Below are 27,970 nucleotides of genomic sequence, written 5' to 3'. Positions count from 1 at the left end.
TCTGGTTTTAAGATCTTGTTTCCTTTTCAATATTGCTGATAACACCTTGCTTTTATCCATTCCCGTATTAGTTAACTTACAACTCGCTCCTTGCTAACGTTTTGTTGGTATTTTGCAGGTGCTACCCTTCATTTGTATTTCATTGTCTAATCGTGCCAGATTCGTTACGATTCTATCTTTGTCATTTATGTCTTCAATTAATAGGAAAGCATCTATTATTAAAGGCTACTCTCTGGAGCGATAACTTTTTAATAGACTGTTTGCACTTAAAAGCAGATGTAAAGAGGTCGGCTAATTGCTCCTTCGTCCTCCTGTTCTCACGTGTAGAGCAGATTGTTATGTGAAGTAGTTCTTTAGAGTTATGTGAACCTTAGAAATGTATGATTAATTTTGTAGCACTTGGGGGAAGGCATTGGTGACTTTGAGGTAAGTTGTTTCTCTTTTGTTTCTCACTGTGTTACACCCACGCACGCAATTTGCATATTTCATTTAAAGATAAATTCTCTTTGAAAGATATTTCAGCAGTAACTTTTTAGCTGATTACTCATCGCTGATGGCAAGTAATTTTGACATAGTTATGACATAAGTGTATTGCGGATGTGTTTGTTTGAAGAAAGAGCAACCTAGACTGGTAGTAATGTTTGCAAAACTAGCAAAGTATGCAACTGTGAATCGACAATTGCCAACCTGCAATCTATCAAAGTGCAGAGACATTCTGCATGACTTAGATATTGTTTAATATGCTTCGCTGCAAGAAATGTTTAATGTTTCTATTAAATATTCAACCTGATAAACTTAAGACTCTCGAGTGGTATTTATCTCGTTAGGAGGTCTTGCTAAATGTTCTTTTGTCTTCAGCTCATTTGGTTTTGAAATCCTTTTGTTGGGCATTGGTTAGTTTATTCGTTAAACGCCTTTGAAAATATCTTTACTGACCTAGCTTACATGTGGTGCATTCGCAATTGACATAAACAGGCATCGATTTGAGTGGTTAATGCGTGGATTGCATTTTGCGAGTTGTGGTCAGCCTTTGTTTCGTAACCAAATTTAATCACGTTTACCAAACCAGATAATTTCTTGTGAAATTGCGCGATTTTGTAATTAGATTTATCAAGGATTTAAATCAATTTCAAGTGGATATTTCAAGGCATTTCTACACCAGTTCTCTTAGTTCCTGACATGACATTGCTTCGTAGATACAAGGTACACAGTGCTTGAATTCCCCTTGCAAATCGTCTTTATCAGGTAAGGGTTATTGCTATATTCTTCTTTTGCAGCCTTCATTTTTCATTAATGAATTGAGATTCTTCCTGTTTTTTATTTCGTACATCTCAACAAGAGTATGAAGAGGCATTATTTTTGGCAGGTCTTCGAGGTTTAGAAATTCAATTTGTTCCTATTTCAGTGCTCGGAAAGTTTCTTCCAATTTTATCTATATGTAGAATCTTCGTTGCTGCTATCTTTCTCGAACAATTTTTATCTTGATCCTGTTCCCACGCATTTCGCCAGTGTTTTACTTTGGATTCCCAGAGAAGAATAAGCTGTTTTTAGTTTTCTATGAAGAATTTAAAGATTTGAATGTTTTAGATTCTGATTGACTTCCCCCCAATCGCCCTCCCACCCCCAACCCCCCGGCAAAGGTTGTCTCAAGTGAGATTCATGAGCACAGCTTTTCTGAAGGTCTTTACCAGCGGGCGTGAATTCCTGTTTCTCCATCAGAAGTAAAATGTTATTCAAAAGGCCGAAATCTTAATAGTCTGATTTCAACAACTCTAATTATTTTAGATTCCATTTTTATAAACTGGAGGGGTTCGCATTCCCGGGGGTATTTTAGTCCGGAATATTTCCAGGGTGACCTCTTCCTGATGTGACCCCTTCCTGATGTGACCCTTCCTATAATAAAATAATATGATATAATAATATTTCTTTTTACACAATTCAACCCTTCAGCTATAAATATATTTGTTCAATTAAAAAAGATATAATTTCAATCTAAAATGCTGTTTTTCCAGGAGGTCGTGTTTAAATAGACTAATATAGCGATGGCATTTGTGCAGTGCGGTTAATGGCATTGCACTTAATTCATAACAACGACTTTACTGCTTAGAAAGGTACAGACCGCTAACAAAATGGTGCTTTGCTTCCGGAGCATTTGAATTGAAATATGAGCTCGGTCCAAGACTTCTGACACTAGGTGCCATAAAGCTTAAGTTTGAGTCTTCTGAATCAGAAGGATTATAGTCATGTTACATTAATTATTTTCTTAAATTTCATGTAAAACCGAACCAATAGTCTAGTCAGAAAAAAACAACAAAATAACAAAGACCTTTTTTAACCACCTGTGCTTGTTCATTATTCAGCCATTTCCATTTTATATTTATGGTTGGAATAGATTAGATAGAAGATTAAAAAAAGCTTGGATTAAAAGACGACTTTGCAACATTTCATGATAGCTTGTTTCCTTGTAGCTTCGATTCTGATGATGCTAAATTGAGGTTTATTACGTCATTGATTTCAGAAACAAAATCAGGTGCAAGGCAGATAATTTTAACTGGAAATGTGTGGATGCATGGGAATGCTTTCAACAGGCTTGTAAATCATGAATGCACTTTTCATGATCACTAGGTTTTTGAGCTAAAAGACTCTGGAAAAAGAGATTAACTTTTAGTATACTTAAAAAGTCAACATAGGAGATACCTTTGTCCTATGAATAACCTTCTTCTTTAAAGCTTCTAAACATTGACGTCAAAATGTAGCCTCTAGTATTGAATGTTCGAAACAAGGAAATTCAGTTTTTTCTAATACCAAAAAGTTAGATTTTAATTAGACACTTTATATCTATCGTCAATCTACAATGCCAGTTGATACCAATTGTGAAAAGCTCACCAACCTCTTCTATGAAACAGTTGTAAGCATGGATTCTCCTAAGTTCCTTGCTGTGGGGGTCAGAGGGTACTTGATGAATTTTGAAGTCTTCCTATTCCTATAATGGTCTTTACATTCTTTTTTAAAACAACTAAGAAATTGAGGTTCAGGTTCTTAACTTAACTGTTCTTAACTTTTACCAAGTCGGATTGTTCTTTATTTGTTTTTAAATTATTAGGACGTCAGCAGTAAAATCCTTCAAGGAGATTGTTTAGGCCCAATTCGCGAAGAAAGAAAAAGAGCCATGCCATCCTATTTTTACTAAAAAATTTGAAAATTCACCGACAAAGCATCTCTAGATTGCAAATAATTCTGCGTTTTCAGATAAAATTCAGAGAATTCCAAATTTTGCCTTGGGATGTCAATATCAAGCTGATTCCTTGTCGAATAATTGAATATCACTGATCTAGTGATCAATTTACCTCAAAAGCTGTCAGGGCAAAGACCATTCATCATTTTGTACGTCATTATGGCCCTGTCATATTTAATTAGTTTTGAAACTTAAAGCCATTTACAAATCCACCTGTCCTCAAATTTAGCATTTTCAATTAATGTTTGAGCCCTGTCTTGAAGACGCTGAAGATGTTCAAGCTTTGTAGCGGACAGACTTCCCCATAAATCATCACCGTATCTTAGATGGCTCTGGAAAAGTGCCCTGTAAACCTGGTCCAATTTCGACTGTGGGAGTGTGTTTTTAAGTTTCCTCAACGAAGAAAGGCCACTTTTGAATTTACACTCAAGCCTCTTGTACTGCTTGTTCCAAGATAGGTTTTCATCGATAATGACTCTTAGATATTTTACGTCATGGGCTCGTTGGATTTTTTCTCCATTTATCTCCAAGTTTATCCCATAATTGATGCTGGTGGATAACATAGCAGAATCTTGTAGGATTGGGAAGGAGTGGTAATAGAGTGAAATCATTGAGATTTTGTTCCGTAATCCTATATTCCCCACTTTACTCCCTTCCTTCAACCTTGCAATAAAGGACTCAAGAGTGATAAGATTTTACAACGATTGAACGTTTCCATCCTCCGCATGAGGAAAGGGTTGCAACCTCGTCTTATTGCAAAACCTCTCTTACAGATGACTTAAACCGTAATCTTGACAACTAAGGACCCCGCTTGTCAGAAGGTGGTTGAGAGTTAACCCCAAAAATTTATGTATGACTTACCAAAGGGTGTTGGTGGGGAACCCCCTTCGAGCTGCAAGAGATATTGCTACGCATATATTGACGTGTCAGTTACTGTTATTCGATGCGCCGAAAAATGATCCATTTCCCAATAAGATTTTATTTGATCAGCGGTCACTGCTTGTGAGGTTTCTATACATCATCATTTATCCATAGGATAATCAAGTTTTTATATCCCCAATAGAGTTTGTTAAATTCTTAACAAACTGGCTGTTAATGATTCTGAAACTTGTTCAAACAAACTATAGAATATTTAAAGCCTAAACAAACACGATTCTCATCAATTCTCGTTTGAACTTGCTCCATCTGCACTCTTTTTCCTTGTTACCAATGGATATCGAGACAAAACTAATAACCGCCATTTAGCATATGACCAAAGCCGCTGTCATTTGAGAAATTTTTGCGCAGACTGCTCAGCAGGCATTCAACCAAAATAATTTTGCATGATCGATCAAGCCGTATTACTTTACAATTGACTCCCTTTAACTGTGTGTGTTTTTCGTCTCCTTTTCAAAGGAAATTTCATTGGTTGCAAGTGTTATCAACTTTTGTGCTGACATGTTAGGGAGGCAAGAGTTCCAGCTTCTACTTTTCTTCATTTGTAAGTAGCAAACGTTTTTTGTATTCATTTTAAAAACATTCAGTTCCTTTCAATCGCCCATTGCCAGCATAATGTATTCTGCGTATTAGCCCTAAAATTCACGAAGAAAGATTTCTATCCTTTGTGTTGCAAACGATACTCTGTTTATATTGTTTGGAGCATGTGACTGTTACTCGACCCCACGACTACTGTATGACAACCATTGGGTCTAATTGATAAAAACACGTTTGTGGAAAGTATCATGTTAACGAATCTTGAAGTCGGAATTTGCTTTCGCACAATTCGTCTTTGAAACAAATTTTTAGACCTCGCAGTTCAATGCATTTGAGGAGAGAGCAACGTATTTTCAACTGAAAAATATGGCAGTAGACCTAAACCGATCCAAACTAATTTTCGAAATGATGCTTGAACGTTCTATTAGCCAACTTATTAAAACCTCATTCAAAGTATCATTGCATTAGTACTTTGGGCAGCGAATTAGTGACGTATATCTAGATATAAAGTACGCATATTTTCATAACATCATCGGCAATCTTGGTATGCCGGACTTAGATTTCTGAGTGTAACATGAAGGCGGAGTGAAGGCAGAAGCCAAGGTTTGCTGATTAATCTCAATTTGATGATTTGGCGTTCGAAGGGCACATATCCTTCCCAATTTCGCAGTTTGCTTGTTGGCTAATTTTTCAACTGCCAAGCATCCACAAATAACTTCATCTCTATGCCAAAACGCGTAAGCTTGTTTTGTCATGCCAAAACTAAGAGAAAGTTTGCTTTTAATAGGAATCATAAAAAGCTCTTGCGCAAATTGCTAGAAGTAGCATGTGCTTGGCACATCAATAACGTAATCCTTTGACAAATAGCAGAGGCGGCAGAGTTTGGCTGAAAAGTTCTAGAAATTGGATGCGGGGTGGAAATCTGATGAACTTCCTTTAAAACGTAACTGAATTTGCAAATCCCCTTATGAACCTCTCCCCTTTTTTATGTTTCTTTATATTACTCGCCTCTCATTTGGAGAGCAAAAATTTTGTTTACGATAAATAGAGGAGTTAACGTACTGCATCCCCCAGATCCGTCCTCCTCTGCATCTCCTTGCTAATCTGATTCTTTGATGAAAGTATTAAGGCTCTTGTGGCAACTATAATATTTAGCCTGAATGATTGCTGAGTGATTTTTAAGTGTTAATACAAAGAACGGTCAAGCACCAGCCAATTTAGGATAGCAAAAGGAAAACATCACAATACTGAAATTCTTCAAGCATTTCCAAGATGTCATAAGGCCCTTGTGCTTTCTAAATCCAAGAAAGTGACAAAAGCCAGCTACCAAATTAACGCAAGTTGTGAAATTCATGTGCATGTTTGCGATGATTGTGTTTTCTACTTGAAGGCTCTTGCTCAACCGGCATGCTTTGCTGTTTTTTAAACGAGGAGACATGGTCTGTATTTTGTATTTTCAAGCAGCAAGATATTAGGCCAGTTTTCAAAATGTATCCGCAAACACGCCGGTAGTGCAAGAGCCTTTGATGTTATATCTGGCTCTACTCTCCTCCGCCGAGGCTATTGGGAAGGGAGGTGGGGAGTGAGAAATGGTGGAGCTGCGGAGAATAGGAGGAGGAGGGCCGGGGAGAAGAGGAAAAGAAAAATAGTTTCTGCCGCTATTCTCTTCCTCCTTCTCACTCCCACCTCCTCCTTTTTTCAATTCTTCCGTACTTCCTTTTATTCTATCCACTTTTCCCTCCCCATCTCCCTTCCCAATAGCCTCTGTGGAGGAAAGTGATCTGGCCCCGTATACAATGTACCAGTGCATACAACTTTAATCTGCAAAACACCTCGCGAATCACAATTCATCTGCTTTTATACTGTTCTGGTACAAAACTGTACCAGTTCAACTCCCCGTTTACACCGTCCTGGATCGCTTTTGTTATTTTTAACACCATAGTACGGGCTTGCGAAGTAATTTAGTTAGAAAGATGAGAGGGAGGCTGCATCTAATAACGAGATTAGAAAAATTATTTGCTGAGGTTGAAGGAAAATTTCTAGGTTTGAAAATAAAATTGCTTTGTATTGGTTTGCTAGTTGCCGATCTAGGGCATTTGGACCAGTTGCCACCACAAAAAAAACAAAAAGTAAATCATAATCTGAAGTAGCTTAATACAGAATATTTCATTTTCATTTTTTTTAATTAACCAAATGCGTGGAATCCACATTTGTCCCTGGCTTCTTTCTCAGACACAGATCAAACATAGGCAAATACACAAGGGTTTAAGATAAAAGGAACAATATTTTACGGATAAAGGAAAAATGCATTACAGATAAGATGGAACAGATTGAACTGAAAGCTGTTCAATACCACATTTGTTATGGACCCAAATTTCTACCTGTAACTCGTAAACTTGTTTTTGCATGTTCGTGAGACTGTTGTGAAGCGAAATTGTAGCAAAAAATAACTTTTTTAACATAGTATTATAACCTTTCAAGTTTTCCAAGCTATGCTTTGAATGGAAATCAAGGTGTCTATCAAATTGATTTTTGATCTGTTCTTCATGCACAACGGGTTTTTGTCCCTAACATAGGGATTTTGATTTTGTATAAAGCAAGGCTATCTGGAAACTAACGATTGTTGTATAGAAAGCAGAAATACATTGCTTTTATTTCGCCATTTTACGGAGAGGTCGTTACGGAGAGATTACGGAGCAACCTTTTTTTAAATCTTGAATAAGAAATGCGTCGTGTTTGCAATTGCCTTTTTGACAAAAAATGTTTGATAAAACGAGAAATGTTTATCGTTTTCCTAGACTTATAGCACCAAACAAATTGTAGATGAAGTAAAAGTTAGATTTCTGGGAGAGGGTTCCATATAGAAACAGCATGTAACGATTGGAAAGTGTACGGGGAAAGTTTAAGGGGAGATGGGCCAATGGAATAATTTCACTCAAAATTGGTTTGCTTTAAACAGAAGAGGTCATTACCGCTGAATGAATATTAATGAAAATTACTGTTTACCTGTCTGCCATAAACTGTTCGACGCCGTATAGGCAAAGCTGTACACGCATACAATTAATATTATATGCAAAATAGAAACATATTCATAATTTTTAAAGAGCTCTCCTTTAAAAATATATATTCAAAATTGAAATATTTTGTTTTGTTTCTTGTTCCTATCAACTTGCATATGTATAACTTCGCTATTTATAGGCAACCGAAACAGCAAGCTAAGATTTCTTCAAATGTCGTAGTGTTATCATGAACTAAATCTGGTTTATGTGCTATCGGCGGGTTATCTTTAGATTCGTTTCTATTGCTGCTAGTAAACCTTTGGTCATATGGTGAAGTTGTTGCTTAGCCACCGTAATTTCACTTCCGATAAGAAGTTTAATTCCGTTTTTCGTGCAATGTGCTTTTGAGCAAAAAGCACACCTTATCAAATCCTTGCTGGCTTTTACTGTTAACTGGTTTATTCTTATTGTTTACCGAACCATTTTATTGTTTAAATAAAGATCTTATGGCTTAAAAGGGACTTTATTTTCTGCCCTTCTGTTTATTTTGCTGATTCTCTAAGAAAGTGTTTTCGTTGTTCCCACAACATCATGGCGAATTTTCCCAGTCGCACAATACGACAGTTCTTGTAGCTATGCTTTGAATACAAATGGAGATCCATGAAACAAATGGAGATCCTTTTTTTGTAACTGATTCATCGTCATATTCCTTCTAATAATAAAATCCTAGTTCAAGTATAGTTTTTCCTACAACTGTGCCCCTTTACTCTGTGGTGCTGAAGATTTTGCAATCAAAATGATCAATTTTTAAAAATCAAAGTGTCAAAGCATTTTTTATAACCATTTCTTTACCAACTTGGATTCTTCCCATTTGATAGAATACTTTCCACTTTATCGACTTACATATCAACTTTCCAAATAAATTAAACAGTTCACCAACAATAAGACGAAGTTCAAGAGAATGAAATATTCATTTAGCCTTTACAATCCATAAATATTTGGAGAAGATGAGGCACAAACTTTTCTGACTCGTGTTCTCTACGCTAGCAAAGCAATGAATGTGGGCACCCTCTTTTGCTGCAATGGCATTGCAAAACGAAAATAAAGGCAAAACTCATGACAATGATATGCTTCAAAATGCTAGCAATAGAAAGTCTTTCTTGTCAAGTTTATCTATTTGATATCCTCTCTTAGCATTCGTCACTCAAATGCTCAAAATGCCCATAATGCTCGAAACTAAGCAATATTGAACGAGATTTTATGTATACTAGAATGTTTACATTTAAGAATTCGTAAAAAAGCAGTTGCTTGCATCGCAGTCATTGTATTGGGAATGTCTAATTAGCCTTTGGAAATATTTGCAAGATTCTGAAATCCAGCCTCGTTCAATATTTTTCCTTCCACTTAATTCTACAAAGTTTCTTAACCGAACGGCATTTGTTCAAAAATCTCTAAGAATTTCGATATTTGCTCTCGCTCTTTTTAGAGCCTCAAGAGAATTAGTTGTAATATGCGTGGGATTCGTTTGAGGGTTTGTTATTAATATTTAATGCCTATTTGTAAGGAAATAGAATCTGAAGAGATAACGAATGCCTTTAAAATTGATCAAAATTTGTCTGGATGATTGCCTTAGTCGCCTTTTCTTATTCTTCACTATTCGCAGAACCAGTGCAAAAATCTTTCTGTCATATTTGACTGTCCAGTTTCTGGCCAGTTGGCTTATTCATTTATTTTTTCTGTTTTGTTGCAGTTATTTTGTCAATGCTCCATGCGGTATCATGTCAGCGATACAGGCAGTGTGTAAATGGAACATCAGTGGTAAGATTCCTTTTCCCATTAATTCGAATCGTAAGGTATCATAGGGTGAGGATTGATCACAGGTTCTTTCCTTGTCCTATTCATATTTCTGCACGGTCCAGAAAGTGTTTTTCTTTCATTCAGACAAGGCTCTCAAGCTGTGAAAACGATGACCTAGGCTCCTCCACAGCGTCTTATGTTGCCATTTTTCCTTGCGCGTACGATGGATATCACAAAATGACAACACACGCAAACAACTGCAGTTAACTAAAAGCGACAAACTTGTTGAATGAAAACTGTGAGATCACTGACCCATACAGTATTTCCTTGCACGAGAATGACTGGGAAGACTCTGCGGAGGAGCCAGTCGTGTGACCACAGTGGTTTCTGGCCTCTGTATTTGTAAACAAGTTTTGAAATTTCATGTTGTATATAAAGTGTCGTAAGACTAGCTGTCAGTGGTCGTTTTTCTTTAGATTCGATGTAGTTTTTAGTAATAATGGACTGATTTTACCAAAGTAAATAGACTGTGCTTTATCATGTTATCAAATATTGCGGGAATATGCGCATAAATTGCTAGCGTGTCCATCGTTTTAAGTCTAATTTCTTAAATAAGGACATCTAATTTGTAATCTAAGTGCGCATCCTGCATTTCTCCAAATAAGCCCTTGCTACCTTTAATTTCGAAGGTAGCAACGAAAGGAAACATAGCATTTTGAAGGAGGGGAACACGGCATTTTTAAGTATTTGTCATCCACCTCATCTCAGAGTTTGAGCGTGGGATAATGACTTGAAGTAAGCAGGATTTATATCCAGATTTGGGTCGATAGTAATATGAGAGGAAGAACGACGCATTTCATTGGTTCTTTAATTTTGACCAATCGCAGGCCCCTCATCTGGTTGAAGTCCTAGATAGAAAACGAACTCTTTCTTTGTCAGGATCTGCTTTATTGATGTAGACAGATTCCTAAACATCTAAATAAAGACGACCATCTTGCCAAATAATTATTCTCTAAATGCAGGTTTTTAAGTATTAAGCCTGGGCTAGTGATGGCCCCGAAAGACTTTTAAAGAGGGATGACGACTTGTCACCACCTTTATCAATCTCTTCTTTATTTTCAATGCTGTTAGATAAATGAAGTTTTTTGTTAATTGTTCCTCATTCCAGGGTCCTTTGCCGAGCACCGCCACTAATACCACGCAGAGACTTCGCAACCTCAGGGCCTTGTTTGCGCAAAATGGGATCAATGCATACATTATACCGCCAGTCGATGAACATCAGGTACAAGAATAACAAACTATTCAATTCATCGGTGTATGTTTTTCCTTAACTGAAGTTGAAGTTGCCATAGAGTAGTGGACTTTCCAGTTATTTCAGAGGATTAATGATTCTTACCAATTTCACAGTTATCGTGGGCTGTGACCTTTTATTATGCATGAAGCAACGTGGCGAACAAAGACTCGGTGAACTTAATTTCTGATGTAAATAATAGGCATTTTCGTTATTTTTACGGTCAAACTTAAATCAGTGTCAATTTTCATAATTCTGAAAATCAGGTCCCGTGTTGCATTTAATTTTGATTTTAGTGAAAATCCAAATTAAAGAGAATAAAAGTGCAAAATTCATGAAACTAATCTATTTAAAATTACTTTCTCCCTTAATTTCTAGTATTTTCTTATAACAACTTAACTTTTAACATTTTCTGATATTTGCCATCAGAGTTTACTTGTTCACGAACTTGTTTTTGTTACCTTTTTACCACTACACTTTTCTAGTCTGAATACGTCGCCCCACAAGCCAAGAGGAGACAATATATGTCTGGATTTTCTGGTTCTGCCGGTAATTATATGAAATACTATTTATTTTTTAAATGCTCTTACTGAAATGGGTCAATTAACTTTTATTTTTAACCATTTGGAACACGTTTGTAGGTGGACATGGCACTGCATGTCAGAATATAGGAAATGTGGCAATTGGGTCCACAATCATAGGTCCCTTTTCACAAATTTTGATTTGTAAAAAATGCGTAATTTCGATACTGTTTATGTATTTGATAGCAAAAGTGAACTTGGTTAGGGGCATGCAAAGTTTCAAAGCTGTCGTTCAAGAACTGTATGTGCAAACTTGGTACTTTTTTGCAAAATTTCATTTTCTTGTGAGTCTCGGTAAAAACGTCGTACGTACCAAAACAACTTTGCTATATGTGACAATAATCATTGAAAATGATATCTCGATAAAAGGTCTGAAATAACAAAATGTACCAATAATTGAGATTGCATCATAGAAACTCTTGGTTGTAGGCCAAACAAGCACATTTATCTTCACAAAACCAGTTCTCGACTAGCATTTTAGAATTGTGTACTATTATGTATGTTTTTGTTTCATCAGGAAGAGAATTCTAGATCTTCAGGCCTGAGAAGCCCTGAGGTTTTTTCAATTATTAGTAGATTTGACTTCAGAAATAAATATAATGTTTCTTGTGCAAATATAATGATTGGTGGACTTTTTTTTCTTTATAACAATAAAAACAACTACAAGACTCAAGTTGATCATTGTTGAGATGGAGGCAAAAAATATATCGTTATCAAGTTGTCTCCACACCCAACATTACAAATATTCCACAACTATAAATACACAATGCAGAACAACGCAGCACAATACAGCACAATACAGCACAATACAGCACAATACAGCACAATACAGCACAATACAGCACAATACAGCACAATACAGCACAATACAGCACAATACAGTACAATACAGTACAGTACAAATACAGTACAATACTGTACAAAATGCAACTTTGTATAGGTCATCGTTTTGGTGGACTTTAGGATAAAATACTTCTTTATTACCACTAATTTTGAGTTCTCTGAAGTTTTTATATAACTCTTGTTAGCAATCGAATGAACAGAGACAGTAGCAGATCAAGTCATCATTGATGGGTTTTAACACTATGATGAATAACTCTTCAATTACATTTTCTATAGAGGTTGTTTTTTGCTATTTAGAAATTTCCTTAGATTGTACGGAAATCCTCAAGTTGGCTTATTTTTATCATTTTTTCAAGATGCTGGATATTTCATCCAAAATACGGTTACTTTTTCAGGGACTGCAATTGTTACAATGAAAAAAGCGGCATTGTGGACCGATGGAAGATATTTTGAGCAAGGAGAAATGCAGTTGGATTGTAACTGGATCCTCCAGAAAAGTGGTAAGGACCCCTTCTATTTGGTCTGTTGAACGAATCTCGCTATCATTTTGCAGAAAGATTTGTTTGTGATTGCGATATTTTTGGAATAATTATATCAAATATATTTCAATAAATGTTTTTAATGCAGTAATACTTGTAAGGAAAATCAAGTTACAATTACTTAAGTTTTCATCCCGAAACATAAAATAGTTCCTCTTTTATATTATATTAAAAGCACGTTTTGTTTAATCGTCATTAAAATTCCAGAAATTGTACTAATGCATTGCATGCTTTGCTTTACACCCCCTGTTTTAAATTGTCGTCTTGCATAGACGAATTTGTTTTAAATTGTCGTTTTCAATAGACCAACAGCACCACAGTATTCATAAATCCATCAAGCAACTTTTTTGCTATGTTAGGGGATAAACTGAATCTTTCATTAACGGTTTATCAACAATCATACTTTATTATGAAGTTTTGAGGCAGAATACTAGACTGGGCAAATTTGCTTACTATACATTCCTAAAAGTTCATTATATTTGACTGCTAAAAGCATCTAAATATCTTTTTGATTTTATTATACAAAAAAATTTATTGTACAAAGCTAAGATATATATTTGCCAAAAGAGACAACCATAAGTAGTCTTTGAATCTCTTAAATTTAACTGATGTCATATTCAACCCAACCTATTCGTTCATCAAATCTGCATCTTTAATGAAGATACGTATAACATTTTTACAAAGTATTTAATTAATGTATTAACTTGTCATGATTCTCAATTTGATTCATTGGTCCTTTATTTTTTGCTGACAATGATTCTTTTTTGCCCGAAATCTTTTATAGGCCAACCAAAAGTTCCTTCCGAAAACACTTGGCTGTCACAAGTGAGGACCTTTTACCGCATATTTTCACGTCATGTCACCATCTTTCACGTTTTTCCATTTGCATACCACAACCTTCTAATTTTTGTTTTAAGCATGGATGGATCTTTCAGTGAGCTGAAAGATCAATGGTCTCACTGGTGTGAACACCTGCATTTTTCTCATCAAGATATACCCTGCATTTTTTTACAGTATCATATTATCATTTTCTATATTAACGCATTAACACTCCTGTTGCCACACTATTTTGTATTAATTGCTTTCTATTACCATTGTTATCTAGCAACTACTCAAGGGTCAATCTACTCTTGCAACAGACATACGAGTTTGCAGCAATACAAATGATTTCTAAGAATTGGGAGATAAAACACAAAATATCAATCAAAGGTGTACAAGATTCCAAGAAATGATTTGCTTCTAGATGCCACTGTTCTAGAAATATAACTGGGAACTATATCCCAAAGTGGTATCCTTGGGTAAAACCAAGGACTACTAAAGTTTGAAAGAAGCTCTGATTGTAAGATAAGAAGCGTCTCTTGCAATGGGACTAGCAATGGGACTTGCAATGGGCTCCATTTAAGCTCTAAAACTCCCGGTGCTGCGATTTTTCTCCATTCTTTTACGATCACTGATATTTGCGATCATTGAACCAAAACCAAAATGTGAGCAAGAGCTGCCACACAAGTTTTTCTTTCCCTGATTAAGATTACTTTGACGTTAAACAAATGATCCAAATGAAAAGATTTCTTTTGAAATTGACGGATTCATCTCACTCAGTGCAAATATCTCACTGGTGTGAACCAGGCTTTAATGACTAATTAAAATGAAAATCTGTAAGTATTTTCTAACGAACCACAGGGTGAAGGGCAACGCAAATTCTCAAAATTCCTTTTTAATACCAAAAATGTTGTTGCTTCAGTTATAAAATGGTTTTGTGTTCGCTATTTGCAAGAAAACTATCAACGTTTTTAAATCATGTTATCATCTAAACTTTTCTCGATTTTGTATTTAACTTCCGTCTGTTTTAGGAACTTGGAGCTGGGCATGTGGTTGGGATAGATCCACGACTTATTGCCATCTGTAAGCAAGTTTATCCTCACAGTAAAATAAAATTATAACTTGTTTCTTTTTCTGTTTGAATAAACCGTATACATTGATTCGTTTTTGAACAACGACTACTCATTTGTTTGTTTCTAAATACTGACCAAAGGACAAATGGTGTATGCCAACTTCTAAGCATAAACCTATCAAAAAGATTTTTAGAAATGCTTGAGAAGAAAATGCAGGTCAGTCAACTCTCTGTTTAGGATATACAGGGATGTTCTATTAGGGTGTACAATTTGCATATATCAGTCTTACTCAGTCATACTCACAAGATGCATGTATCAGTCTTATGACTGCAAAACAGAAGGTGATTTGAGAGGAAGTAACTGAAGTTGAGCTATTTTGGAACTCTATGAAAAAACTTTGCCATCTGAAAATGGCGGTATTTTTGTGGCTTAGACTAATAATAACGACGCGAGGGTCCAAAACACGATTTTTCTGCATATTAAAAAATGGTTTACGCAATTTTTTAACTGCTTTTGCCAATTCTACACGGTAAAAATGACAAACATAAAAGCAGTTAACAGAATTTTTTTTGAAATTTTGTTTTTTGATTAAAAATTGAGTTCAGGGGCAAAATCTTCTGAAACAATGTTTTTGAACTATTCACAAAGCAACTTCTGGATATAATTGTTTGTAAGAAAGTGTTCAATTCCAAGGTTTATGTATTACAGGATTAGAAAGATAAAATCGTTCCTATAAATGCACAGTGCAATCTGGGACAAATCGGTGAGGTTTTCCGAGAAGAAGTAAAAACGTTAAATTCAGATTGAGTACGGAGCCATGCATGTTTTATTGATACGTTAGTCCATTTACTCCTAAGACATTATATTTCCTGGTTGTAAACGTTTTGCTTTCTTTTTTTCTTATAAATCAAAGCAGGTACTTTTTGCTACTCTTAACTGAAACATTTCTTACTTTTTACAGCAAGTTGGCAATCAAGGAGCAAGGTAAAAACGATTCTAGAAAATAGAATTATTTTGACAGCATCGTTTGCTACTGTCCAGTATTCTCTCATTAAACTTGAACATTTGAATGTATGCACCACAATATTTTATTTAAATACTTTCTCTAGATTTTAATGAGATCAGGAATACAACTTAAAGCTGTACAGAGTAACCTTGTTGATGAGATTTGGACGGATAAACCTGTACCACCCAAAACCAAACTGACGGTGCTTGATGTCAAATATACTGGTAAGTGTTCAATATATTATCATTGTTATACTTATCAATGAAATCGCCGCCTGTCATTGTGATAATCATTGCCATTATCGAACTTTTATCAACTTTGTCAACTTTCCAAATAATGGCTGGCAGATTATATTTTTATATGTCTTTTCTTCCTCAAAGCATTTTGGTTTATACAATGACTTAATTTTTTCAAAATCGCTACTTTTTCTCTCAGGTGAAACATGGCAAAACAAGGTTCGTCGAATCAGAGAAAACATAGCAGAAAGAAAGGCCACTGTTATTGTCTTGTCCCTGCTGGATGACATCGCATGTATGTTCCATGTTTATCATAATCTGATTGCATTTTACTTTTGTTCTAAACCTTGATGAAATGAAAACTAGATAGGGTGTACACTGCATAAATCGATTGTGAGGCTTTGGGTTCTATGGCAAATTGATTACTGCATCAGAAAACATTTTATTGTCTTTGAAATTTCAAATCTCAAAAGTCCAAGGTCAATCCGAATCAGGATTATTTTTTGTCAAATGTTAAACAGTGTAATTTTTTTGCTGTTCTGGTATCAATTCAATAATGCATTTGTAACAGCTTTGTAACAAGTAATGCACAGGTTTTTGAGAGATGTTTCAGTCTCGGGGACAGGGTTATTTTCACAAAATATCTCTCACTTGATGAAACAGGGTTCTATTACAAACACTACTTTTTTTTAAATTGTCTTTTGGACCATATTTATAATTTTAGATGATTGTATAACAGCATTTATTTTCAAATCCCAAATGCAACGAAATATTTTTAAGAAATGTTCAACCGGCTACCTTCCAATGCTATCTTATCTTTGCTGCAATGTGCTGCAGAATAAGCGACTGCCCCACACTATTGCATTCACTTTTGAAACTCAAAACAATACTATGATAAACGCCTTTTTCAAATATTTTTTCTTTCGAAAAATGTTGACCAATGCGTTGCACACTTTTTTTACTATTAATTTACAATTAATTTTGTTCTTGTTTTTTCATCAGGGATGCTTTGCTTGAGAGGCCAAGATATTCCGTACAATCCGTTTTTCTTTGCTTACGTTATACTGACCAAAGATGAAATAAAGTAAGTCCTTGTGTATATATACATTGTAGTTTAACTTTTTTCTTTTTCATGCAGCAACTTCAAACTAATTTAGTAATTTTGTAATAACTGAAGCAAACTGATTTAAGAAATCAAAGTTCGTTAGATGGGTACATGGAGAAATTCGCCTTGCTTTTTTCGATCAAGCCCTCTTCAAGTTGTGACGTTAAATTTCATGGTTATTTTGATCATCGGGTAAATTGTATGCAGTGTGGGTTTTAAAAATGGCTTTGAAAGAAAGCAAACATTTGAGTATACTTAAGCCTTTCGTCTGACACACTTAGAGCATAAAACGTCAGGACATAGATCGAGAACTCTACGCTAGGAAATATATTTACCCAGTTTTGGATCGAAATAGGCCAAATAGAAACTTGAGCACATGACTGTTGAGGTTGCCCAATCAGGGTCGCTTGCCTTTTAAAAATGTTACCAATGGAGTTCTAACGTAAAAATGAACATCTTCTGTTAACACGAAAGTGGTTTTTTCATTTTCTTGAGACCTTCTAGCCTCGTGGAATTCTTTGTGTCATAGAGGAGTGTGCCTCAAGATATTAAACTTTTCAATTTTCTATACTTTAAGCTTGATAGACCCTACAGCAATAAATGACGAATATTGTTGAAATAACCTTTATTTTTAATTGACTTATAAATAGACTATCTCTGAATTCCGATGTTCCCCCAGGTACCTCAAAGATCTTTCAATAGTGTCTTAAAAATCATGGAACAAAATTGCTTTAGAGCAACAATTAGCTGTCCCCTATATTTTTCTAGTTATGTTTGTCTAGTTATGTTTGTCTAGTTTGTCTAGTTATGTGTTATAACGAGAAGTCCCCTATATTTTTGTTTTTTTCTTATCACAGATTGTACGTCGATAAAGACAAACTAACATCTGCAGTGCAATCGCATCTTTGTCCTGATAACACAAATAAAGCATACTGCGTTCAAATATTCAATTACACATCAGTCCGATTTGATCTTGATAAAATTCTTTCTAATCCAATGCATAAACTTTGGGTGAGTTTTCTTTGGTTTATTGCGTTGTGTTTTCATTGTTCTTTGATGTGTGATAATGCATGTATTTCTCTCTTCTTGAATTTATTAGGAGTTATTAGGAGCATGTTGCTTTAGCGAGTATTTTTCACTTCCTTTCAAATTGCTCTAGCTTTCTAGTGTTTGGTCAATTAAAACTTATTTTTTTCTTCTCTCTAGGGTTAAGAAATCTGTTTTATTATGAGTCCTTTGGAAGACAGAGAAATTTTTTCGAAGTTTTGTTGCATATTTTGTTTACAATTAGAAGCAAATTTTTGCATTACTTTCCATATTTTAGATTGCACCAGATACCAGTTACTCGTTGCAATTGGGAATTAATGATGTAAGTATTTTGTTTGATCGCTCTGCCTGCGTTTCTCACCTTGTAGGAGCAGTCTATTGTTTCCTTAACCCTCTGCTAGTTCATTATTTCTCTGACAAAAGGGAGCAAGCTGTTCCAGCCTAGGATATCGACTATTGAAAATGCTTTGCTTTGCAATGGGATCAGAGCAACCAACAAAAAGATAATTTCTTGTGAAAAAAAATTCAAGAAAAATATTTATTTCTCTTTGAATGTATAATATCTACAATGATAAATAGGTTGGAGGGCAATTTTTTGTTCAATGATGCCATGGGGTCTGTGTATCTGGAGGTCAAAATTGTCCAGTTGTTAGAAGAAGACGTAGAAATAAGGGAGGCGGTCGTAAAGCCACGTGACTGCTAAGAAAAGTGGGTTGATTTTATTTCTGAGGATGAGTAATAGCCTTATCAAACTAGAAAATTTATTGCGAAAATCAAGTCGGATATTTTGGTGAATTTCCAGATTTTATGACTTAATTGACCACCAAAGATCTCTGTTAACCGATCTGTTTCAGAGATTTTGATGACCTATAGGCAAAGGTATACATGCTTTACTTTGTATAATGGTTTGGTTGTAAGTTGCTATTTAATCAATTATTTATCATTACTTGAGAAAAATAGAAAAAATTGCATTTTTTAAAGGATTTTCCTTCGTTTCTAGACGCAGATAATGCTGGACTATTCTCCGGTTCAGCTGATGAAGGCACAGAAAAACAGCATCGAGATCAATGGAATGAAAACTGCAAACGTATGTTGCTTGTCCTGCATAATACAAACCACTATGATCGTTACACCTACCCTATTAAATCTTCTGCATTTGGATGGTATTGTTACCCCATAGCTTAATACCTTCTGCATATTTACCCATACATAACCATCAGACGGTTTTCCGTTAAAAGATGCTCTTTACAGAATGCATTGTGTTATTACGTCTGTTGTCGAGAGAAATCCTACTTTTGGTACGTGAATACTGCTTATCAAATATTGTCTCTTTTTCCCAGGCTTCATATCTTTTTTTAAATGCAATTTTGGATAGAAATTTTCTACTCTCCTTTATACTTTCCTTTGATAGACCAAGGATGGTGTTGCAATAGTCGAATTTTTTGCCTGGCTTGAAAAGGAGGTAATATATTATTTTATTCAAGATTTTCACAATCAGGATCTTCTGCAGGGGGTACTTGTTCCCGTGTTGCCATCGAAAACATCCAACGTTCCCGTGTTCTCACTGGAAAATGAAAAAAATGTTTCCTTTTCCCCTTTATCTAGTATTAAGTTCTCACGTCCCCAGTAAAAAAAATTTAAGTTGTTTCTGTGTTTCTGTACAATTTGTTGCCATGTTCCCTTGTTCCCGAAAACCCCTCGAAAACCCTCATCAATACCTAAAGCAAATCTGTACAAATATACTGTATACTGTTTTTATAAATCTAGACAGTAAGCATCTTAGTACCAAACACTCGTACCTTCTAGTTGGAGGTGAATTACCCTCTGTTGGAAGTACCGTAGAATCCCTCTATTACGAACTCCGTCTGTTACGATCTTCTCACCATTACGAGTTAAAGTTTTAGTCCCTTGGAATACTTTTCGCATAATGTTACTGTAATATAAGGATATGTGATGCAATATTTCTGTGCATCGGTCATATTTGCTGCTAGAATATATTATATTGCTTATTATTGTGCAGTCCTCTCTCTAAATAGAAGTCATTTGAATCAAGCTATTGCACTGGTCTCTATTCAGAAGATCGTTCTTTTGCACAAAAATACAAAGATTAGTAGAAATGGCATTCTGGGTATTCCGGGAGCCCAATTCAGATAAAATTCTTACTATTTTTTGTCCTTGTTAGTTTAAGTATAATTATTTTTGTATCATTCTTTGAACAGATCAAAGCTGGTGTAAAAAATATAGACGAAGTCGCTGCTGCCGCCAAACTCAAGGAATTAAAAGGGTACATAAAATCCAGCCTTACTATACAATTATCATATATCCCCAAGGAATGTATTTTTAATCTCATACTTGACTGAAAACCGATCACCTGAGTATCAGAAAATTTTAAAATGTGAACATATTTTTTGTTTCCTTTTCAAAAGGCAATTATTGCTTAGAAGAGATGCCAAAAAGTTACCAGCCTTTGATGTTGGTTTCAGAGTTCCAGAACGCAACCGAACAAGATTTTCAACCATCGATAGTTTTGATTTGCTGGCCCTTTGCATGTTTCAAGAATTTCTTGCAAGAGAAAATATTTTGGAAGCTCTCGTACAAATTACTCTATATTAATCATTCTTAGAATTTGGATGTAGAAAAAGTTCCATTTAGTAGTTACCCATTCTGGCATTAATCACATGGCTTTCCTCTTCTAGCAAGCAAAAGGATTTCAAAGATTTGAGTTTCGAGACCATTTCCGCATTTGGTAGGAATGGTGCTGTCATACATTACCGGTAAGTTGACCAGTTATTGCTTTTTGAAAGTCCACTGTTAATTAAACGGTAATGTGTATTACCTTCTGGATGATTAATTGATTGATTGAGTGATCAGCGATTCCGCGTTTCGCAAATGCCTTTACCTATTTGCTACAGGACTGCAGGAATACTTTTTGAACAAGGTATGACAGACAAACAGACAGACAATATTTTTTTATAAGAGCTGAGGATATGTTTGCCTGTTCCTCTTCAAATGACATTTTGCTTCCCTAAAAGCCAATTTTTTGACAAACTAAACCCTTTCAGGATGCTTAAACTGAATATGAAGCAAGCAAATATTAGTATTTACTGGTTCTATTAAAATGAAAAGCCAAAAAGATAACGGTAATATGACAAACAGAAAACGAAAGGCAACAGAAGCTTTTTTAAAACTGGCTCTGAAAAAAGCAAACATTTTAAACATACTTAAGGTTCTCTTCTGACGGTCTTCAGAGTATCGAATTAGGCCAATCAGAAAGGCAAGCACACAAGTGTGAGAAAAAAAGTTTAAGTATGTTTCAAAATGTTTGATTTTCTCAAATCCATTTTTAATTTTTGTTGAAGCTACTTTGAAGCAACTAGTATAAAAACACCGTGTTGGAAAGGAAAAAAAAGAGGTTCAAGTACCATCAAAATTTGTCAGGAAATTGAGATGTCCAGTAACAAATAAAGAAAAAGATAAAAGTACAAACTTCAGAGTCTTTGAAAGATCTGAAAAACTGTGTTTAAAAAAGGCATTGGTTTTATGCATATTAACTAATTCTCGCCGAATTAACTGATACAGTAGGACTTTGGGACATCATATAGTAAGTCACTGATCTCATATGACTTTGGGACATCATATAGTAAGTCACTGATCTCATATGACTTTGGGACATCATATAGTAAGTCAATTAAGAATTGTATGGAGCAGTAAACGAATTGAGAACAGCAGTAAGATATGTAAAATGTGCAAACTAACATCCATTAATCAAATTATGATAAAATTCAGGTGACGAAAATTTGGACATAATCTAAAACTATTTCGAAATGTTCTACCACTAATATTCTAACACGGAACAGTTTTTAGCAAGACCAGAGACAACTTTTGGCTCTGTGCTACGAGATAAGATGAGGCAAATAAACAACAAGTTCAAGGAGACATAAGACTGGAAGGGCTGCAGCCTTCCTACTCAGGCAAATTCTTTCGTGTTTCAGGCTCCATTCCGGCATTTCTATCTCAATGTTTATTCAGCTGAAAATTTTCTCTCTCCTGTTAGGCCAAGCAGTGAAACTTCATTAAACATTACCGACAAAGGATTGTATCTCGTCGACTCTGGGTGCCAATTTCCGTATGTTTTTACCTTGTTTTTTCTTTCACCTATCTTCTTTCATTGTTGTCAAAATTAAGAATGATAGAGATGATAATTACTCTAAAAAGTTGTTATTTGCAAGTTTGGCATGTTAATGTATTTCATTATGATATTTTTTTAACAGTAGATTACAGTGCTTTTCAACCTAATAACTATCAAATATTTGATCATGAGGTTCAGTATTTGATTATGAGATTCATAAATCTTTTTTCATTTTCATCAGTGAAGGAACAACTGATATTACAAGAACCGTTCATTTTGGAACACCTACTGCTTTTGAAAAGGTAGAGCAAATTTACTTAGAAATAGTTAGAAAATTTTAATACCTTTGCATCTTCTTTTTACTATCTGTTACGATTTCTTAACCAAGGATAATGTTTGCATTGAATCAGAGTCATCGATTAACTTATGACTGTCTTGTTTTCAACAACCCTAAATATCGTCCAGTGAAACAATATACTACTCTATTGCAACAACGCATGTATTAAATGCCTTAATTTCACTAGCTATGGTGCAAATGTATCCCTTCTACGTAAACCTTTTAGATAATAATATCCTCTGATGGGCATCATACATGCACATCGGTATACGAGCCAGATGTTTTTCAAGCTGAAATCTCTTACCGGAAACCTTATATGTAATGTTGAATGCTTTCAGAGCAGGTAGTGAAGCTTGCACACATTTGCAGCTGCACCCATATTTAAAAGGACATGCTTCTCATTCTCATTTGCACCTTAAAACATTTATGCAGGTTATGAACAAAAACCAGAGTATTCATCTCGCAGCCTATTTTGATCACACCCACGGCGTTTGCAGCTACCCGTAGCCCAAATCCGACGCTATTTACGACCTGCCTACCAAGTTTTGAATTTTGAATTAAAGAGGAAACTTTGCAAGGAAAATACTGATTATTCCTGCAAATTATGATTGTCCCTATTAATCGCTCTTACCATTTTTTAACTTAATAGATCATCTTCCATTTGTGATTAATTATTTGTTATTATATTTTTGCTGGTGATGCCCTTCTGCTGAAGCGAGATGTCAGTTAATTTCGAAATTTTTGTGAATCGGGCTAATGACGTTTTTCCAGAGTCCCTTTTTGTGGCTTATTTAATTTGTCGTATTGGTTTTGTTTTCAGGATGCATACACGCGGGTTTTGCAAGGTTCCATTAGACTAGCTATGATTGTCTTTCCACCTGGTATTTATGGTGCGTGAGTTTAGTTTTTGAGCTTTCATATTCATCAAATAGCCTCATACGATACATTTTCACTTGCTGTAAAATAGCTGACATATGATTATAGCAGTTGCAAACATAGAATTGAATTTAACTAATGTTGTATGCGTCTTAGATATACATTTTATACACACTACATTAGGCTATGAATTCTTGATAAGACTTTTTATAGAATTAAAATTTACGCTCTTGATATGAATTATGTTGGGATATACAAAAGCATAAAAAGACAAGATATTGTAATTATGATAATTATGATATGATAAGTACTTATGTTTTGTTTTGTTTTGTTTTGTTTAAGTTGATGTAGTATCTTTGTGAATATCTTCTGGTGGAGATTTCTTAAGCAAGAGTAATTCTTGTCTGTACTGATTTACTGAGAAATATATAATCATATATAGACCTTATATGTGCTGCAGACGCAGTGAAAATACAGTTTTTATTAACGAAATATTGTCTGATTGCAAGTAATATTTCAAATACTAATGTAGAGATAGAAAGAAGCTCAGGGTTACCCGTAGTTTTGAGTTTGTGACCGAAGAACGTTTGAATAATTGTGTAGTCAAGAATGGTCTTTCTCCCATATACCGTTTAGCTACGTTTCTTTTTTAACACTATAGCGTTTATAGCACTTGATAACACTTGTAGCAACCTTTTTCGCATAAGCCTTTTGTGATTCTATTTGCTTATACTAATGAAACTGTATAGCATATTTTCTTGGTGTTTACTGTATTATCAGGTAGGCACATTGATGCACTAGCGAGATCTTCGTTATGGGCGAGCGGTCTTAACTACAACCATGGCACTGGTCACGGAATTGGACATTATTTGAGTGTCCATGAAGGTTTGAGCCACGTATTTTAGCTTTGATATCCCAGCTAAATGTATTTTTGAAACGCTGTACCTTAGATTGTGGTAGGTAAAGGAAGTCTCCGAATTTTGGGTGAATACGATCAGATATAAGCGAATCTATGTTACCATCTATTATGCCCAAAGTGTAGTTTAATTCGATTTGACGAGATTGCAAATCATGACATTACTCAGAGTATAGAATCTACTCTGATACTGCTTCGTAATGTTTGCGGAAAATTTTTAGTGATAATTAGAGGAAGCAACCTGCTGATTCCACAAATTATAAGGGAGAAAATGTCTTTGTTGCATTAAAGTCGAGACAGACGAGATCCGGAAGCTTAACATACCCCTTGATATTGCTCTATCGCCTACGAAAATTGGAAACGAGATAAGAATGGAAATTTTGTACCATCTTTTACAATCAGTTGTGGTTCATTTCTCTCATTCGAGGATTTTCTACAAAATGTATTTAGTGGAGACGTTTTATTAATGATTGAATATTCTGATTTGGAACCGTTTTGCTTACGTCAGTAGAGAAACAACTAGAAATAATTTACTAGATTTTTTCCAGATTAATGATTTTGGTTTTTAATATTTTTCGATATTGCAAATAGGCCATTATCCTTTTTTGTTCGTTTCTACTGCTCTCTAATGGCCTGTTTTTGTTCCAACAGGCCCCCAAGCGATTGGCTCTGGAAAGTTCTATCCATCTGAGAAACCACTTTATGCTGGAATGGTACAATCTGACGGTAAGTTTCTGGGTGTAGTTGTCCATAGAAAACTACCATCAAAAGCTTCAAACTGGTATGGGCCATCTTAGGCTAATACCCATGCTTAATTGCATTTACCCATTAGAGCCTTTATTGTCCTGAGCCCTCCACTAGTGTAAAGTGTTTCCTATTCAGCACGAGTAACTTGACATTTCTGCGAACAATGTCATTCATAAGGCCCATAAGTTGGTCATAGATAGGTAGACGACATTATTGTTCGCTCATGGTTCCTTGACTTCATTAGTCAATATCCTACATGACTTGCTGATTCATTTTGAATGTGATTTGTCTTTTTATGAAGAGCCTGGTTACTATGAAACTGGAAAATTTGGTATTCGATTGGAAACAGCCCTATTGACTATAAATGCAACCACAAAGGTTAGTCTTAAATACAGTGAGACCGCCATTAAATAATAACCTCCTTTTCAATATCGCCCTTCGTTTATTACGTGGAGGCTCTACTCTGTCGTCTCTTCAACACTTTGGATTGCCTGCTTGTCATCTGTACTGAGTTGGAAATGACATAAATGCGGACCTTAAACTGCTAGATTTGTAAACTTGTTAGAAAAATACTTGATCTTTTGTTTGATCATGTCTTTATATAATTGCTTCCTGAAAAGCGCATTCCTGTTCTGTATACGCCTTTCATTTTGTATTGCAAACGAAAACTTACTAACACTTTTAGCGTTTAACATATTTCAAAGATAAATTAGTTAGCTGATTTGTTTTCTCTTTTGCTCCAGCATCAGTTTGAAGGCAAACAGTTTCTTGGATTTGAGCCCATCACCTTTGTAAGTTTTTTCGACAATGAGAGCATCACTTACTGTTGAAAAATTATAAGTTTTGGTATTTAGTATTTCTTCTTTCCTTGAATTGTGAAAACCAACAAACACTAATTGTTCTCGAAGAATTAAAATGTTTTTTTCAACGTCAAAAAGTAAAGAAATTATGAATTCATATATCTCTCTATCGTTCTTGCTGGATTTGAAAATGTACTTTCATCCATTCAGGTTCCCTTTCAAAAAGAACTTATCGATGCAAGCATGTTGAATGAAGCTGAGGTAAAATTTCTTTCTGTTTCAGTCTTTTCAAACATCTGATATTGTGTAAAAGGTAATTACTAGAGAATACAGCTATCTAGAAGTTTTTAATTTTTCTTATTGCTTAAAGGTACCATCTTAAACGGTACCAACCTCTTTATAAAGATATGCAAAGGCATCTTTAGCTGTTTGTTTAGGACTTGTATTTCAACAGCCTGGAATCAACTTTCATGAGATTCTTTAGACACTAGTACAGTAGTAATAGCTACGTAACACAATCACAAATCATGATGTGTTACGTTTATGCAGAAGAAAAGGAATGCAGTACGTCTTTTTGTAAAAATGTTTATATTTGGCCTACTGAAACCACTTTTCTACAATTGTTGTTGCTAAAAATTTCAAAACCCTGCTTAGAGGAGAGTTTCTTGCAAAAGATGATGGTATTGAAGAGGAAAACATTTTTAGGTTTTTTATTGACAGATCAAATGGCTAAACGATTTCAATGCCAACAGCAGAAAGATTTTAGGAGCAGAGTTGAAAAGGCAAGGGAAAACAGATGGATACAACTGGTTGATAAAAAACAGTGAGACAGTCGTGAAGCCAAATCCATCGCCACCTTCACCCAGGTTATCAACCAATCCAAGCTCTGGAAATACCATTACCCTCTCCCATGGCACACTGGCACTCGTAACACTAGCATACGTCTTTTGGTTTCTTAAACAGATCGATTCTGTGTAGATAAGATTTTCAAATATATACATAATACCCCAAAAGGGACTTTCCTATTGTACCAGTAAGCCCTACAACCCGAACGCTTGATATGTGACAAAAGCGACTGCTTTACTATTTTTGGCTATTGACTGTTAATTCGAAAAAGAAGATTCATTCAGTTGATATTCACTATGCGATATTCAACAATGAACAAGAATGCATAAGATCTAATTTGATTTGCTTTGCTTGGCTTAAAGATAATTGTCAAATAAAGTTTGTTAATCATAGGATACCTTGAATGCTTTTAGACCTTCCTACGACAAAAGACCAAAGATCTTCCCCTTTTTACGTTCAAAAGCCTAACGGTTTATTTAGGTTTTAGACCTGAATGCAATTTAAAAAAGTCTTTCATGGAACTTTATTGGTAATAAGAATGAAATATGCAATAATGGACAACTCACACGAAAGGATGCTTTGAAAAAGAAAACATTTGACGAATGATGTTGTTCCCTATTTTGTTCCTCCGTTTATAACTTTTGCAAGCAACCTCAAGGCAACAGAAGCATCCCCGCCCTTGAGCAGAAATTCTACCTCTAGATGTTTCGGCTATGTAGAATTTCACTGAAATTTTGAAAGAACAAGAAATGATTTGATAAAGGTCTCAGAATTATTAATTAAAAAATCCTTTCTCACGGTATAACTTCTAGATTGCACTTTAATTTTACAAAATTTTCTTTTCAATTATATAAGCAGCATAATATAGTGAATTCAAATTCCAGATATATTTTGCAATATACCGGGCCATACAATACTGTTAACATACGTGATTGACATTGTGAGTCTTTCGAAAGTTCTGCTACAATTTTAGCATATGCCTAAGTTAATTTAATTGCAAATGCGTTATATGTAATCAGATAGAAGTGTTATGCTGTCTAAATCCCTATGTAATTCATGATTGAAAGTTGTTATTATGAGATTTTATTGGGACAATGACATATCTGCGTGGGATTCTTGTGTAATTGTGGCAGGTAGAAGTGCAATATCAGTGCTTTGTGCCTATGAGCTTCGGATTACAATTAATTCAACAAATATGGCAGTAATGTTATGACCTGGCGCTAGCTGCACAGTACCATTGGTACTAGAGCCACATAAACTCCGCTTCTCCGCTCC

The 27,970-nt window shown here is 35.1% G+C and overlaps 1 protein-coding gene across 1 annotated transcript; it reads left to right on the top strand.

The window, feature by feature from the left end:
• Positions 1 to 85: 85 nt before the first annotated feature.
• Positions 86 to 27,806, top strand: LOC135687320 (xaa-Pro aminopeptidase 1). Its single transcript, XM_065203853.2, has 28 exons — positions 86 to 426; positions 1,197 to 1,245; positions 4,631 to 4,715; positions 9,458 to 9,525; positions 10,673 to 10,786; positions 11,281 to 11,344; positions 12,615 to 12,719; positions 13,543 to 13,583; positions 14,609 to 14,660; positions 15,612 to 15,634; positions 15,760 to 15,880; positions 16,092 to 16,187; positions 16,895 to 16,976; positions 17,855 to 18,008; positions 18,322 to 18,366; positions 19,045 to 19,131; positions 19,456 to 19,506; positions 20,264 to 20,328; positions 20,741 to 20,818; positions 22,099 to 22,170; positions 22,415 to 22,475; positions 23,331 to 23,400; positions 24,167 to 24,271; positions 24,954 to 25,028; positions 25,351 to 25,427; positions 25,793 to 25,840; positions 26,060 to 26,110; positions 26,570 to 27,806. Exons 3-28 carry the CDS (start codon positions 4,673 to 4,675, stop codon positions 26,825 to 26,827), a joined length of 2,106 nt encoding a protein of 701 aa, XP_065059925.1. The 5' UTR covers positions 86 to 426; positions 1,197 to 1,245; positions 4,631 to 4,672; the 3' UTR covers positions 26,828 to 27,806.
• The last annotated feature ends 164 nt before the right edge of the window (positions 27,807 to 27,970 follow it).

Source organism: Rhopilema esculentum, chromosome 20 (genome assembly GCF_057945365.1).
Source record: "Rhopilema esculentum isolate cy_ngs chromosome 20, ASM5794536v1, whole genome shotgun sequence".
Lineage (NCBI taxonomy): Eukaryota > Metazoa > Cnidaria > Scyphozoa > Rhizostomeae > Rhizostomatidae > Rhopilema > Rhopilema esculentum.
This window is presented reverse-complemented; position numbering and strand designations above follow the sequence as displayed.

What these genes read in the sequence shown, in the direction of transcription:
- LOC135687320 (XM_065203853.2), top strand. Translation starts at nt 4,673, where the DNA reads ATGTTAGGGAGGCAAGAGTTCCAGCTTCTACTTTTCTTCATTT. An exon ending in TGCAATTGGGAATTAATGAT is followed by an intron (nt 18,367 to 19,044) that starts GTAAGTATTTTG and finishes CTTCGTTTCTAG; the next exon opens with ACGCAGATAATGCTGGACTA. An exon ending in CTTTCCACCTGGTATTTATG is followed by an intron (nt 23,401 to 24,166) that starts GTGCGTGAGTTT and finishes CTGTATTATCAG; the next exon opens with GTAGGCACATTGATGCACTA.